Genomic DNA, 12,716 nt, shown 5'->3' with positions numbered 1-12,716 from the left:
GACAGGCTACATAACTTGTAGGGTCCTGTGCAAAATGGAAGTGCAGGATCCTTCCTCAAAACTTATTAACAGCAGAACATTATGTGAAGAGCAAGGCTCTTCTGAGCACACGGCCACATGCAACTGCACAGATCACACGCCCATGAAGCTGGCTCCGATCACAGAACAATCCAGGATGAAGTGTGACCGGAAATCAGGAGAACTAGAGCTTCTGTTTCCAGGCAAGGGTGGAGCCTGAGAACAAAGTCCAGAGCAGAGAAGCTGAAAGCAGGCCTTTTACAGACAGATTGGAAGGGTAAAAACCACTAATTCGTCATGGTATCCTAAACCCCCACATGCAGACGTCAGGTGAGCTCCAGGCACCCAGGTGCCCAAGGAGCAGCAGCCTCCCTGGCCTTCCTTGTGGGCACAGGGCTCCCGAGCAAAGCCCCAGGGAGCCTCCCTTGTGGAGGAAAGCAGTGTTAACCAAGGAAATGGAACGCTGACACTGATGAAGAAGCACAGACAGGAAGGTCCCCAGAAAGCAAACTGGGAGTAAAACACAGAGGGCCTCAAACTTCTTCAAGCAATTCTGCGTCCGTCATTTCACAGATGTGGTACTGTGCCCACAGAATCATGAGGCTGAGTTTCAGGTAGCACACCGCTTGTAGGTGGGCACAGCCAGAGCCCCCTTTCTGAGAGACAAAGTGAGAGAAGACTGGCCATCGGTCACCATCACTTCACCAGCCTCGAATCTGCCCCAGGAGCAGCCTCCCTCCCCTCTTCCCACTGCCATTCCTCAGGAGGGGTGGGGGGGGGGGGTGGGGAAGGTGAGGGAGAGGGAGGACACTAATCTGTGGGCATTTGGGAATTCGCAGTATCTTCCCTCAGTAGGAGAGGTTATCTGTTTTGTAGAAGTGAAATCACCTTCCCAAATCCTAAAATGCCGTGAGTGGTTTCGATCTACAGTATCCTGCAATGCCATTGTGGCTCAGGTTACTTCAAAAGGGTCAACTGATGTGAAAAAGTATCAGTCCTCTCTACCAAGTGGTTCAAACAGTTGGTACTTATAACTGAGAATGTAAGACATGACAGCCCATTTCTTTCGTTTTCTCCTAGGCTGGCTTCTGGTAAGTCTGCTATTGTTTACTTATTATCCTCATTGTAGATATTTGAAACATCAGAAAAGATACTTTAATATCTAACACTGTGTAGTCACTGCTTTTAAACCTTATTAAAAAAATTAATGCTTATTTATTTTTGAGAGAGAGAGAGACAAAGTGCTAGTGAGAGGGGCAGAGAGAGAGGGAGACACAGAATCCAAAGCAGGGTACAGGTTCTGAGCTGTCAGCAGAGAGCCCCACATGGGGCTCAAACCCACAAACTGTGAAATCATGACCTGGGCTGAAGTTGGACGCTTAACCAACTGAGCCACACTTGTGGCCCTTTAAAACTTACTTAAAAACAAAAACTTGTTTTTCAGCCTTAGTTTTAAAAAAGAACTCATATTTATGTATGAGCCCATATATATTACATAATATTAGTGTTAAATAATATAATACAATGAAAATAATATCAGATATATGTGTGCAGGTATGTGTATAGAGACAGAAAGATTTGAAAAAATTTCACCAAAAAAACTACAATAATTCTCTGAGTAGTAGCATTAGAGATGATTCTCATTTTCTTCTTTACATTTTATCTGTTTTCCAACCGTTCTATGTTGATAACACATTTCACATTATCAAGAGAGAAAATTATTTTTAAATGTCCCTTGGCAACCGTAAGATGGCACATGTTTGCTTAAACATTTCTAGGCTTGCAGAATACTCCTTTATACAGTCGTCACATTTTCTTGCAAAATATGTGTTTTTATAGCGCCTTTCCCCCCACTAGACATTATTTTCTTAAGATCTGTGACACTTGTTTTGATATTCCTCACTACTCAGCTATCTAGCACACATAGTAAGCAATAAATGTTCATAGGATAAATGGGTAAATTTATGAATGAATGCAATTAGGCCACCTTCTAGTTCAGACTTTAGTTAAATAACTCTGTTTAATTTTTTGTTACCTTTTTCTAAAAAGAAAATTATGGTTCATTTTACATACTAATTCAATAGCAATTGTTTTAAGTTTATTTATTTACTTTGGCGGGGACAAGGAGGGGAAGAGAGAGAGGGGGAGAGAAAACCTCAAGTAGGCTCTGAACTGAACTGTCAGAGCACAGCCCAATATGGGGCTTGAACTCAGGAACCTGTGAGATCATGATCTGAGCCGAAATCAAGAGTCAGATGCTTAACCGACTGAGCCACCCAGGTGCCCCACAGCAATTTTTCAAAGTGACTTTATTTTAGATTTTTTTCCAAAATATTTCACTTTATTTTCATAAAAACAAAACTTTTTTTTCTTTTTGTACTCTTTTCTTCTTTGGTTTACCTAGTATTAAATTCCATTAAAATAGTTATAAATAATAAATAAGATATACATAAATAAATATAAATTAAATTAAATTAAATTAAATTAAATTAAATTAGTTATAAGAACAACTGGCAACTGGCATGGATAGGCTTAAGGTTGAAAATGATTTGCTCTCGGGAACCATTCAACTCCATAGTGGAAGCAGAAGTGAGGGAGAGAACTAGAAAGTGGCCCTGGGCAGTAAACACTCATCATGCAGGGCACTTGAGTCAGTGTGTTTTATGTACCCAAGCGAGTAGCCAGTTTAAGTGAAGGTCGCTAAGAGAGCTCTGACTTCCTTGCATCAGGCTTAGTTTGCCTGCAGGATGCTTTTGAAGGCATAATGGCCCTCTTCAGCCTCATAAGCTTTGCCTTCTGCTCTTCAGAAGCGAAACAAAACACTGAAAATCAGTGAACAGAAGAACCTGAATCTTTCTGTTCAGTGTGTGTGTGCTCGCACAATGCACGCCTGGGTCTGGCAGCAAAGTTACCTTTAAAAAAATTAATCAGTTGGATGTGAGACCAAAAATACCCTAAAATCACTTCGTTACAAAAATATCCTAAAATCTGGGAAAATGGCCCAAATGCTAGGACGATTTGGATTTCATATTAACAGACAGGATCAACCATAGATGAACTTTCTGGTAAACATTTGTGCATAAGAATAAAATTGGCATCAGTTGAAAGAGAAAAACTGAAAATAAATGGGGAAGGCAAGAAGTCCTAACCTGCACTTAATTTATTTCAAAGTTAGCCTCAAAACTTCACTCTTAAATACAGTGTCTGCTTAATACTACCTAGGCTTAAATGACTTAATAAAGAGATTTCTTTTTTCAAAATAACAGTTCAGTTGGACCTTTAATTAAACACTTGTTGTTTGAAATCTATGCCCATAGCATTCCTGGAGTTTGCAGCCCACCAGCACTTCAAATTTAATTTTGATGAGTAAATAAACATAAACCCAGATACAAAGCTAACTACAGAGTAGCCAGCACATCATAGCTGTCTATGCATATGCAAAAGCCCGGGGAAGCAAGCTTCTCCACTCACTTTCCTTCCCCCCCTGAACTGACTTATTTTTTCTTTACTGTAACCAGAACTATCCTTGATGCTCTATTATTAAGTTATATTATTAGAGAGTGCTTAGAGTATATGAAAAAAAATGTTTTGAAAAGCAAATTATTTTCTAATGAAATCAACACTATTTCTTGCAGCAGATCATTGGATATTGCAGGTGCTACTCGTAAAATACTTGTCAGCAGACCAGAAAGGAAATCGAATTGTGTAATATGTCGAAGCTACAGGTATCTTGGTTTGTATAAAGAGACTATATTATGTTAAATGAAAACTTCAGAGGAAGTTTAAGACTTATGTATAAACCAAAGTGTTATCTTAGTAATGATATATAAACACAAGTAAATTAGTTTAAAATAAATAGTTAAATCTTATACAAATCTATAGGGACAACTCATTTGATCTAAACTGGTTTTGAAAACAAGTGTATAAAACAGCGATGATTATTTCCATCTCTAAAAATTTTTTTTTAAATAGATTTAAAGTATATTGTCTTATACAGGGCGCCTGGGTGGCTCAGTCGGTTGAGCATCCAACTTCAGCTAAGGTCATGAACTCGAGGATCATGAGTTTGAGCCCCACATCAGGCCTTGTGCTAACAGCTCAGAGCCTGGAGCCTGTTTCTGATCCTGTGTTTCCTTCTCTCTCTGTTGCTCCCCCGCTTGTTCTGTCTCAAAAATAAACAAAGATTAGGGGCACCTGGGTGGCTCCGTCAGTTGACCATCCGACTTCAGCTCAGGTCATGATCTCACGGTTTGTGAGTTTGAGCCCCACGTCGGGCTCTGTGCTGACAGCTCGGAGCCTGGACGGAGGCTGCTTCAAATTCTGTGTTCCCCTGTCTCTCTGCCCCTCCCCAGCTCACACTCTATCTCTCTCTCTCTCTCTCTCAAAAATAAATATTAAAAATTTTTTAAATAAATAAATAAATATTTAAAAAATTTAAAAATAAAATAAAAATGAAGCATATTGTCTTACAGATGTACTTTGCTGATATTATGTTTGTACTACAAAGACAAAGGACGATAAACATTGCTAGTTACAAGCTGTTGTTTTGTTGAAGTTTCAGTTTCAATGTTTATCCCTTACCAACCCTTAATCTATCCTTCCTTTATTGTTTTCTACCTTTTTAGTTTTTCTTTTCATCACAATGCAAATTTCATGAAAGCAAATACTTATCCTCTGACACTTTTATACTTTATCTCCTCACAGCAACAATATCATCTAATCAGATTATCCTGTCATTCAAAAAGATTTATCTGTACCCCGAAAGTATAAGCTACAGAAAAACAAAAACAAAAACACAAAAATAGAAAACTAGATACAGTAGATGTCATCAAAATTGAAAAGTTCTGTGCTCTAAAGGACGTCATCGGAAGAAAGGCAACACACATTTTTTCAGCTTATACAATTTGAAAATTACATAATTTTATATAATTATCAGTAAGGGACTTGCATTTAGATTACATAAAGAACTGTTACAACTCAGTAATAAAGAGACAAATAACCCAATTAAAAAAATGGACAAAGGGTTTGAATAGATATTTCTCCAAGGAGGATATACAAATGACTAACAAACAAATGAAAAGGGGTTCAACATCATTAGTCATCAGGGAACTGTAATCCAAGACCACAGGGAGACACTATTTCATACTCACTAGAATGACTATACTCAAAAAAGTCAGACACAAAGGGCTAGCATCCAAAATCTATAAAGAGTTCACCAAACTCCACACCCGAAAAACAAATAACCCAGTGAAGAAATGGGCAGAAAACATGAATAGACACTTCTCTAAAGAAGACATCCAGATGGCCAACAGGCACATGAAAAGATGTTCAATGTCGCTCCTTATCAGGGAAATACAAATCAAAACCACACTCAGATATCACCTCACGCCAGTCAGAGTGGCCAAAATGAACAAATCAGGAGACTATAGATGCTGGAGAGGATGTGGAGAAACGGGAACCCTCTTGCACTGTTGGTGGGAATGCAAATTGGTGCAGCCGCTCTGGAAAGCAGTGTGGAGGTTCCTCAGAAAATTAAAAATAGACCTACCCTATGACCCAGCAATAGCACTGCTAGGAATTCATCCAAGGGATACAGGAGTACTGATGCATAGGGGTACTTGTACCCCAATGTTTATAGCAGCACTCTCAACAATAGCCAAATTATGGAAAGAGCCTAAATGTCCATCAACTGATGAATGGATAAAGAAATTGTGGTTTATATACACAATGGAATACTACGTGGCAATGAGAAAGAATGAAATATGGCCTTTTGTAGCAACGTGGATGGAACTGGAGAGTGTGATGCTAAGTGAAATAAGCCATACAGAGAAAGACAGATACCATATGGTTTTACTCTTATGTGGATCCTGAGAAACTTAACAGAAACCCATGGGGGAGGGGAAGAAAAAAAAAAAAAAAGAGGTTAGAGTGGGAGAGAACCAAAGCATAAGAGACTGTTAAAAACTGAGAACAAACTGAGGGTTGATGGGGGGTGGGAGGGAGGGGAGGGTGGGGGATGGGTATTGAGGAGGGCACCTTTTGGGATGAGCACTGGGTGTTGTATGGAAACCAATTTGAGAATAAAATTCATATATTAAAAAAAAAGTCAGACATAACAAATGCAGGTAAGGATGGGGAGAAGTCAGAGCACTCATACATTGCTAGTGATAATATCAACTGACGCAGCTGCTTGGAAAAGTAATCTCTTTTTTAAATAGTTACACACACAGTTAGCCTATGATCCAGCAATTCTACTCATCGTTATATACCCACGAGAAACATAAAGCGATTTTCACACAAATACTTGTATACAAACGTTCCCAGCAGTGTATTCGCAATAGTCAAGAAGTGGAAATGACCCAAAGTGTCCATCAACTGATAAATGGATAACCAAATGTGGTATATCCATACAATGGAATATTATTTGGCAATAAAAAAGAACAAAATACTGAGACACGCTACAACATGGATGAACCTTGAAAACATACTAAATAAGAGAAGGCAGTCACAAAGTACCACATATTGTATTATTCTATTTGTGTGGACTTTCGAGAATAGTCAACTCTGTGGAGATAGAAAGTAGATTTGTGGTTTTCTAGGGCTGGAGGTGATGAGGAGATTGGGGATGATGGCTAAGTAAGTTTTTTTAAAAGATCCATCCCCTATCCACCAGGTTCTGTCGTTTCAAGATGCCAGTGAGCTGCAACTTGTTGGAAACTCCATCTTATGAGTCTCTGTGCATTTATGTACTCACCTGCCCCTGGAGGTGGAGAAGTTCTGGATTTAATGTCAGAAACCCAAGGCTTTGTGTCCCATATTCCTCTAGCTATATGGCCTTGAAAATTTCACCCAACCTTTCTAAATCTTAATAAAATAGAAATCAAAATAACTACCTCACAGACACTGTGAGAAATAAAGGAGATGGCATGGGTCAAAAGACTTTGTAAATTGTACATACTGTATAAATGTAAATGGTTGCTGTTATCAGTTCTACAGACCCAGGACGTTGATTTTTACTTTCCCACAAGAAGTCAGGCCCAAAGAGCCCTGACTCACATCACCCAACTACATCATATGCAGGAGCCAGGGTCTTAATTAACAGTGAAAAATTACACTGTCAAGCAGATTGGATGGGCATGTCAGTCTGTCCACTCATTTCCTTTCCAGGAGAGAAATGTATTTGAGAAACTCAATTACCATTAGGAGGTTGCTCAGAGAATACAGAATCAGACCTCGGGGAGTTGGATTATCCTGGGAGCATTTTCATGAAGATATGGCAAACTAATGAGTCTCCTTCCTTCTCTACAGGGATAAATTTATTCAGGCAGACTGACAGTCTTCCTTCTTTAGAGCAGGAAACTGCTCATGAATGCTTTCCCCCCCTAGTTTTTCAGGTAATCCTCCTCCTATTCAAGGTATTTATAACTACTTCAAATTCATCACCCTCTGTATTTCATGCATTGTTACAATGAACCAATTCCCAATTTCAAACTTCTTTTGTATTTACCATATTTTGCAGGTTGACTGCTTCCATGGTGACCATTCATGGCATACAAGTTCCCACTTCTATAGAAACTTTGGTTCAATCAAGGTTGACCAGAGAAGCCTGATCTAACTTACATGGTATGACTTCCTTTCTGATCCAGTCAGTTATCTTGTTTTCTTACAAACAATTTATATCGGACCTAAAAAGTAGAGTTCTCTACAAATGTGAATTATTGTGATTACTGTAAGCTCTGCAGATCAAAACTGTGATGGTTGGTGATCATGACATGATTAGAACCTGATGGTAAAACAGTCCTCAGTCCCTCTGGCCTTCCTTCCTTCCCTGCACACACTGACCATCAGTTTTTATTTAAAATCAGCTTTGCTTTGAAAGAATTTCAAGGGGCGCCTGGATGGCTCAGTTGGTTAAGTGCTGGACTTCAGCTCAGGTCATGATTTCACAGTGTGAGTTCAAGCCCTGCATCAGGCCCCATGCTGATGGTGCAGATCCCGCTTGGGATTCTCTCTCTCTCTCTCTCTTTCTCTCTCTATCTCTCTCTCTCTCTCCTTCCCTCTCTCTGCCCTTCCCTGACTCATGCTCATACTCTCTCTCTCTCAAACTTTTTTAAAAAGTAAAGAATTTCAGTAATAGACAAATGAGAGTTTTGTACTATTCCAGAATAAATCATTAATTATTGATAGATTTATCAGGTCTTCCCAGAAATTCAGATATCATTATGGGTGTCATGTGGCATAATAGTGGAAAGAATGTGGATATGGAGTCAGGGGGTTGGAGAGTTCTGACACAGCCACTTTTTTTTTTAATTTTTTTAATGTTTATTTATTTTTGACAGAGAGAGAGAGACAGACAGAGCATGAGTGGGGAGGGGCAGAGAGAGAGGGGGACACAGAATCTGAAGCAGGCTCCAGGCTCTGAGCTGTCAGCACAGAGCCCGACACGGGGCTCAAACTCATGGACGGCGAGATCATGACCTGAGCCAAAGTCGGACGCTCAACCGACTGAGCCACCCAGGTGCCCCTGACCCAGCCTTTTATAAGTAGTATAGCTTTGTTCAGTTACTCAACCACTCTGAGTAACTTTCTTCATCCATTGCAAATATCTTCATCTGGTGTCCTGCAATAACAAAAAATAGTGCAACATAGCAAAGATTATGAATGGTTTGTTTTAAGTACCATGTAAAGGATAGCTAGTATTATTGAGACTTTTGTACCCTTTCAAAAGACCTCTTTCATTGTGCATTTAAAATCAAGATTTGTCGTGGCTTGCTATGTGGCCTTCTGAAACTCTGGGTCTTTCCATTCATTATTTGAAAAGCAAAAAGAAAATGATACTTTTTCATATTTAAAAGTAATAACTGTGGTTAAATAAGTTTTCCTCCTACACATTCTTCTTATACATTTCAAAAAAGTGGCTCAGAGTATTATATACCTAAGTAAGGTTTATAGGGCAGACTCTTAAGAAATGCAGAGAAACACAAACAGTATCTGTACCAATTTTCTCATCTGATCTCACTTACTATTTCAGGAGAGAGAGAAGTAGCCCACAGCATTACAGGCCTCTGACTTCAAAGTCTCTTAGATTTTAAACTGCTGTTTGACTTGGAAAAACCATGGTCAGATGCTTGGGCTTTTTAAAAAAAAATCAAACACCATTTAAAAGTCCTGCTAACTGCATTCCCAAGCTTTTATAGCCTGATCCTTTTCCAGAAAGGAAAGAATGATCTATGAAAGGAATACTATGTAATGAAACATTTTTAGTGAGTTGAATTTTTTACTTTCTAAAATTGTTCTAACTGCTGATGATACCAGTGCCACTCTTTTATTGAATAGAACACATGCAGAAAACAAACAAACAAAAACAAAACAAAACAAAACAACAAGTCTAATAGGGAAAGCCAGGTGTAAGGCAGTGTTAAAAGAAACAAAGGCAGTGTTTCAGACTTCTTCTCTTTAAGATGATGTTATGTGGATTGTTCATTTTCTTGGGATAGCCTTTTAGTTTCGTTGAACCTGGCTACCCCAGCCAAAGCATCTCTCACTCATTCAAAGAAGGGGTGCCTCCTTATTTTCCACTGACTCCTTGTATTAGTCCATTCAGAGTGCCATAACCAAATGCCATAGACTGGGTGACTTAAACAATAGACATTTATTTCCTCACAGTCTGCAATCTAAAATTCCAAGATCAAGGTGCCAGCATGGTCTAGTTCTGATGAGAGCTCTCTTCCTGGCTTGTCGGCAGCTGCCGTCTTTCTGTGTGCTTGTATGACTTCTTTGTGTACATGGGGAGAGAGAAAGAGAGAAGAGAGAAAGAGAGAGACATTGACAGAAAGCTCTCTGGTATCTCCTCTTATAAGGACACTAGTCCCATCATGAGAACCGTACCCTCATGACCCCATCTATTTACCTCCCAAAGATCCCATCTGCAAACACCATCACATTGGGGGTTAGGACATCAACATATGAATTGGGGCAGGGAGGGGGGGCACAATTCAGTCCACAGCTCTCCTCCAAACCTCTTACCATACCACATCACTAAAATTTAATGGCGTGGTGGTTTATTTGGTATTTAATTGGTGTGACAATTACTCACCAGATAAAGTGAATTGTTATGCTTACGGAAGTTATGTAAAAAAGTTAAACCCCACAGCAAGTTTAAGATCTGAATGAAAAAAGGTCAATGCGTTATTTGCCCAAAAGATTTCATATGAAAACTTTACCTGATGAATTTGCCAATATTTAGAGATTGGTCCTCAGTCTTTCAGACTCGGAAAGCAGATTTTTGTAAATGCACCTTTGAAAGCTCAACTTATAAAAAAAATCACAATCACATAGCTCAAGAAGCTAATGTATAAATAAGAATTCTGATACTTCAGTAGACAATGACAAATATAGAGCTGTCACATACACACTAGAATACTCTCAGTGGCACAGACTACAAATTCTAAGGAGTTCTTTTTGGAGAGCCAAGTTATAATCAGAAAGCTGCCTGCTAACTAAAAATTCAAAAGACAAGAGATAATTTGCATGATTAAAATGTTTAATATCATGAGGTTAAGAAAACCTGATATATCCAGCCTCCGTGTAGAAATAGCCTTAAACCAAAGGGACTATGAAAATCAGAATCTATGGGTAGGTCTTCCTCTCCCTGAATAGTGCCCAAAGTGGCCTTCCCAAGTTACTCTGTTTTTCCACACCTCTGTTGCTAAATAACCCCATGTGCCGTGGAACCCTCCAGTCTTGCTCAGGTCTGGGAGCCATTGTACCCCTTTAGTATAGTGATTATAATGTGGGAGCTCAAGAGCCAGGTGGTCTCATTTTGAATCTTAGTTCTGCCACTTCTTGGCCATGTGACCTGGAGGGCTTGATTGAAAATGCCCTCCACACCATCCCTCCATTGCAATATTAGGAAAATAATCCCACGTAGGCACTTGGTCACGACGACTCTGGAGACTGGACTTCGCTCGTTAGTGCACCTCACTGCTTCCTCTGCAACCATGTCTGGCGAACCCAATATGGCTGAGATTGAGAAGTTCGGTAAATTGAAACTGAAGAAGACAGAGTCTCAAGAGAAAAATCCACCCCTTTCAAAAGAAATGATAGGACAGGAGAAGCAAGCAGGCAAATCATAGTGAGGCACGCACTGCCAGATACGCACTGTACATTCCACAAGCATTGTCTTCTTATTTTATTTCTTTTAGCTGTTTAACTTGGTAAGATGCAAAGGGGTTGGATCAAGTTTAAATGACCATGCTGCCCCTTTCACATCAAAGAACCCAGAACCGCTGACAGTGAAGGCCACCCCTGCCTCTCCCAGCTGCCTGTCTGACTGGCAGAGAAGGAAAAGACCTTGCAGCTTGGTGAAGGAGGAAGTTGGGGACGAAATCTAGAGTAAAACCCAAGCTGGTCCAAGACGTCCTGCAGGCTGTAAAATGCAGCTTAATCAGAATACCATTTTTTTCTTCAAATGATTTTAATTACTGGAATGCACGATTTTTTAGTATGCAAATAAAAAGCTTTAAAATATGGGGCAAAAAAAGAGAGAGAAAATAATCCCATTTAATTTGCAGCGTTGTTGTAAAGATAGTGCTTGTAAGGCTTTTAGCACATTAGCCTTAATGAATACTAAATAAATCTTCACTATTAGTTGTAAGAAATTTGCAAATCTCTGCTTTAGTTCATTATTGGAGTTTAGGGTTAAACTCTCAGGGTGCAGTCTCCTGTCACTTATTTCCACTTTCCTTGAAGCTGAAGTTTGTCTCACGTTTGCTCTTGAAACCTACAACCTATCGTATTGATAGAGCCAGGTGATATAACCCTCTGTAGAGTACACACTGACTTCGTTTCTAACTCACTAGATAACATAATTTAACAGATGACTTCTGGAGATAATGTTATTTACCACTTTTCTAGGACAGAAGCTCAGGTCATCACTGTGGAAAGTTTGTGATGGTATTGAAAAGAGGCAGCAGGAGAGGATGACTATAGAGGCCAAGGGGAGAGGAAAACTGCTTATGCTCTCCTGAATTTCCCGGAACCTATGGTTATCTCTTTCTTTAATCTTATACTCTGTTGCAAAATACAACGCATCTACCCAAAAGAACATATACTGGTTTTGTTAGTAATTATTTCCTTGCCTTTATTTATACTTTTAACCACCCAAATACTAACCCATAACTACTATAGTGTACCCTGTTTTTGAACTTTATATAAATGTAATCACACATTATTTTACATCTGACTTCTTTATCTTATTTTTATGTTTTCAGTTTTACTCATGATTCGGGATGTAGTTGGAGTTCACTAATTTCACTACTCTATGGTATCCTATTCTATGAATATGACACAATTTACTTATCCATTCACGTTTTTTAGTTTTTATTTATTTATTTTGAGAGAGACAGACAGAGAGACAGCGTGAGTGGGGGAGGGGCAGAGAGCAAGAATCCCAAGCAGGCTCTGCACTGACCTGGGGCTGGGGCTCGACCACATGAACCATGAAATCATGCCTGACCCAAAGTGAGATGCTTTCCTTCCCACTGGACTTGAACCTGGGGCTTCCAGGCTGGAGTCTAGTCGGAGCCAAGAGAGGAGGGTAACTAAGTCCTAATAACGTAATTTGAAGCCCTAAAGAGAGCTGCACTAGTCCTATCCCTGGACTGGTCGGTTCTGTGAACAAATATTTCTCTCTTTGC

The 12,716-nt window shown here is 39.5% G+C and overlaps 1 protein-coding gene across 1 annotated transcript; it reads left to right on the top strand.

Moving 5' to 3' along the window:
* The first annotated feature begins 11,018 nt into the window (after window positions 1-11,018).
* On the top strand, window positions 11,019-11,153 carry LOC109275298 (thymosin beta-4-like). The gene has a single exon (XM_053900694.1). It carries the CDS (start codon window positions 11,019-11,021, stop codon window positions 11,151-11,153), a length of 135 nt encoding a protein of 44 aa, XP_053756669.1.
* Window positions 11,154-12,716: the final 1,563 nt, after the last annotated feature.

Source organism: Panthera pardus, unplaced genomic scaffold (assembly GCF_024362965.1).
Source record: "Panthera pardus isolate Hobbes unplaced genomic scaffold, ASM2436296v1 HiC_scaffold_13, whole genome shotgun sequence".
NCBI classification, from domain to species: domain Eukaryota; kingdom Metazoa; phylum Chordata; class Mammalia; order Carnivora; family Felidae; genus Panthera; species Panthera pardus.
Note: the sequence above shows the minus strand (reverse complement) of the source record. Positions and strands in the feature narration are given on the sequence as shown.

Excerpts from the sequence above, each read along its gene's own strand:
- LOC109275298 (XM_053900694.1), top strand. The coding sequence starts at position 11,019 with ATGTCTGGCGAACCCAATATGGCTGAGATTGAGAAGTTCGGTAAATTG.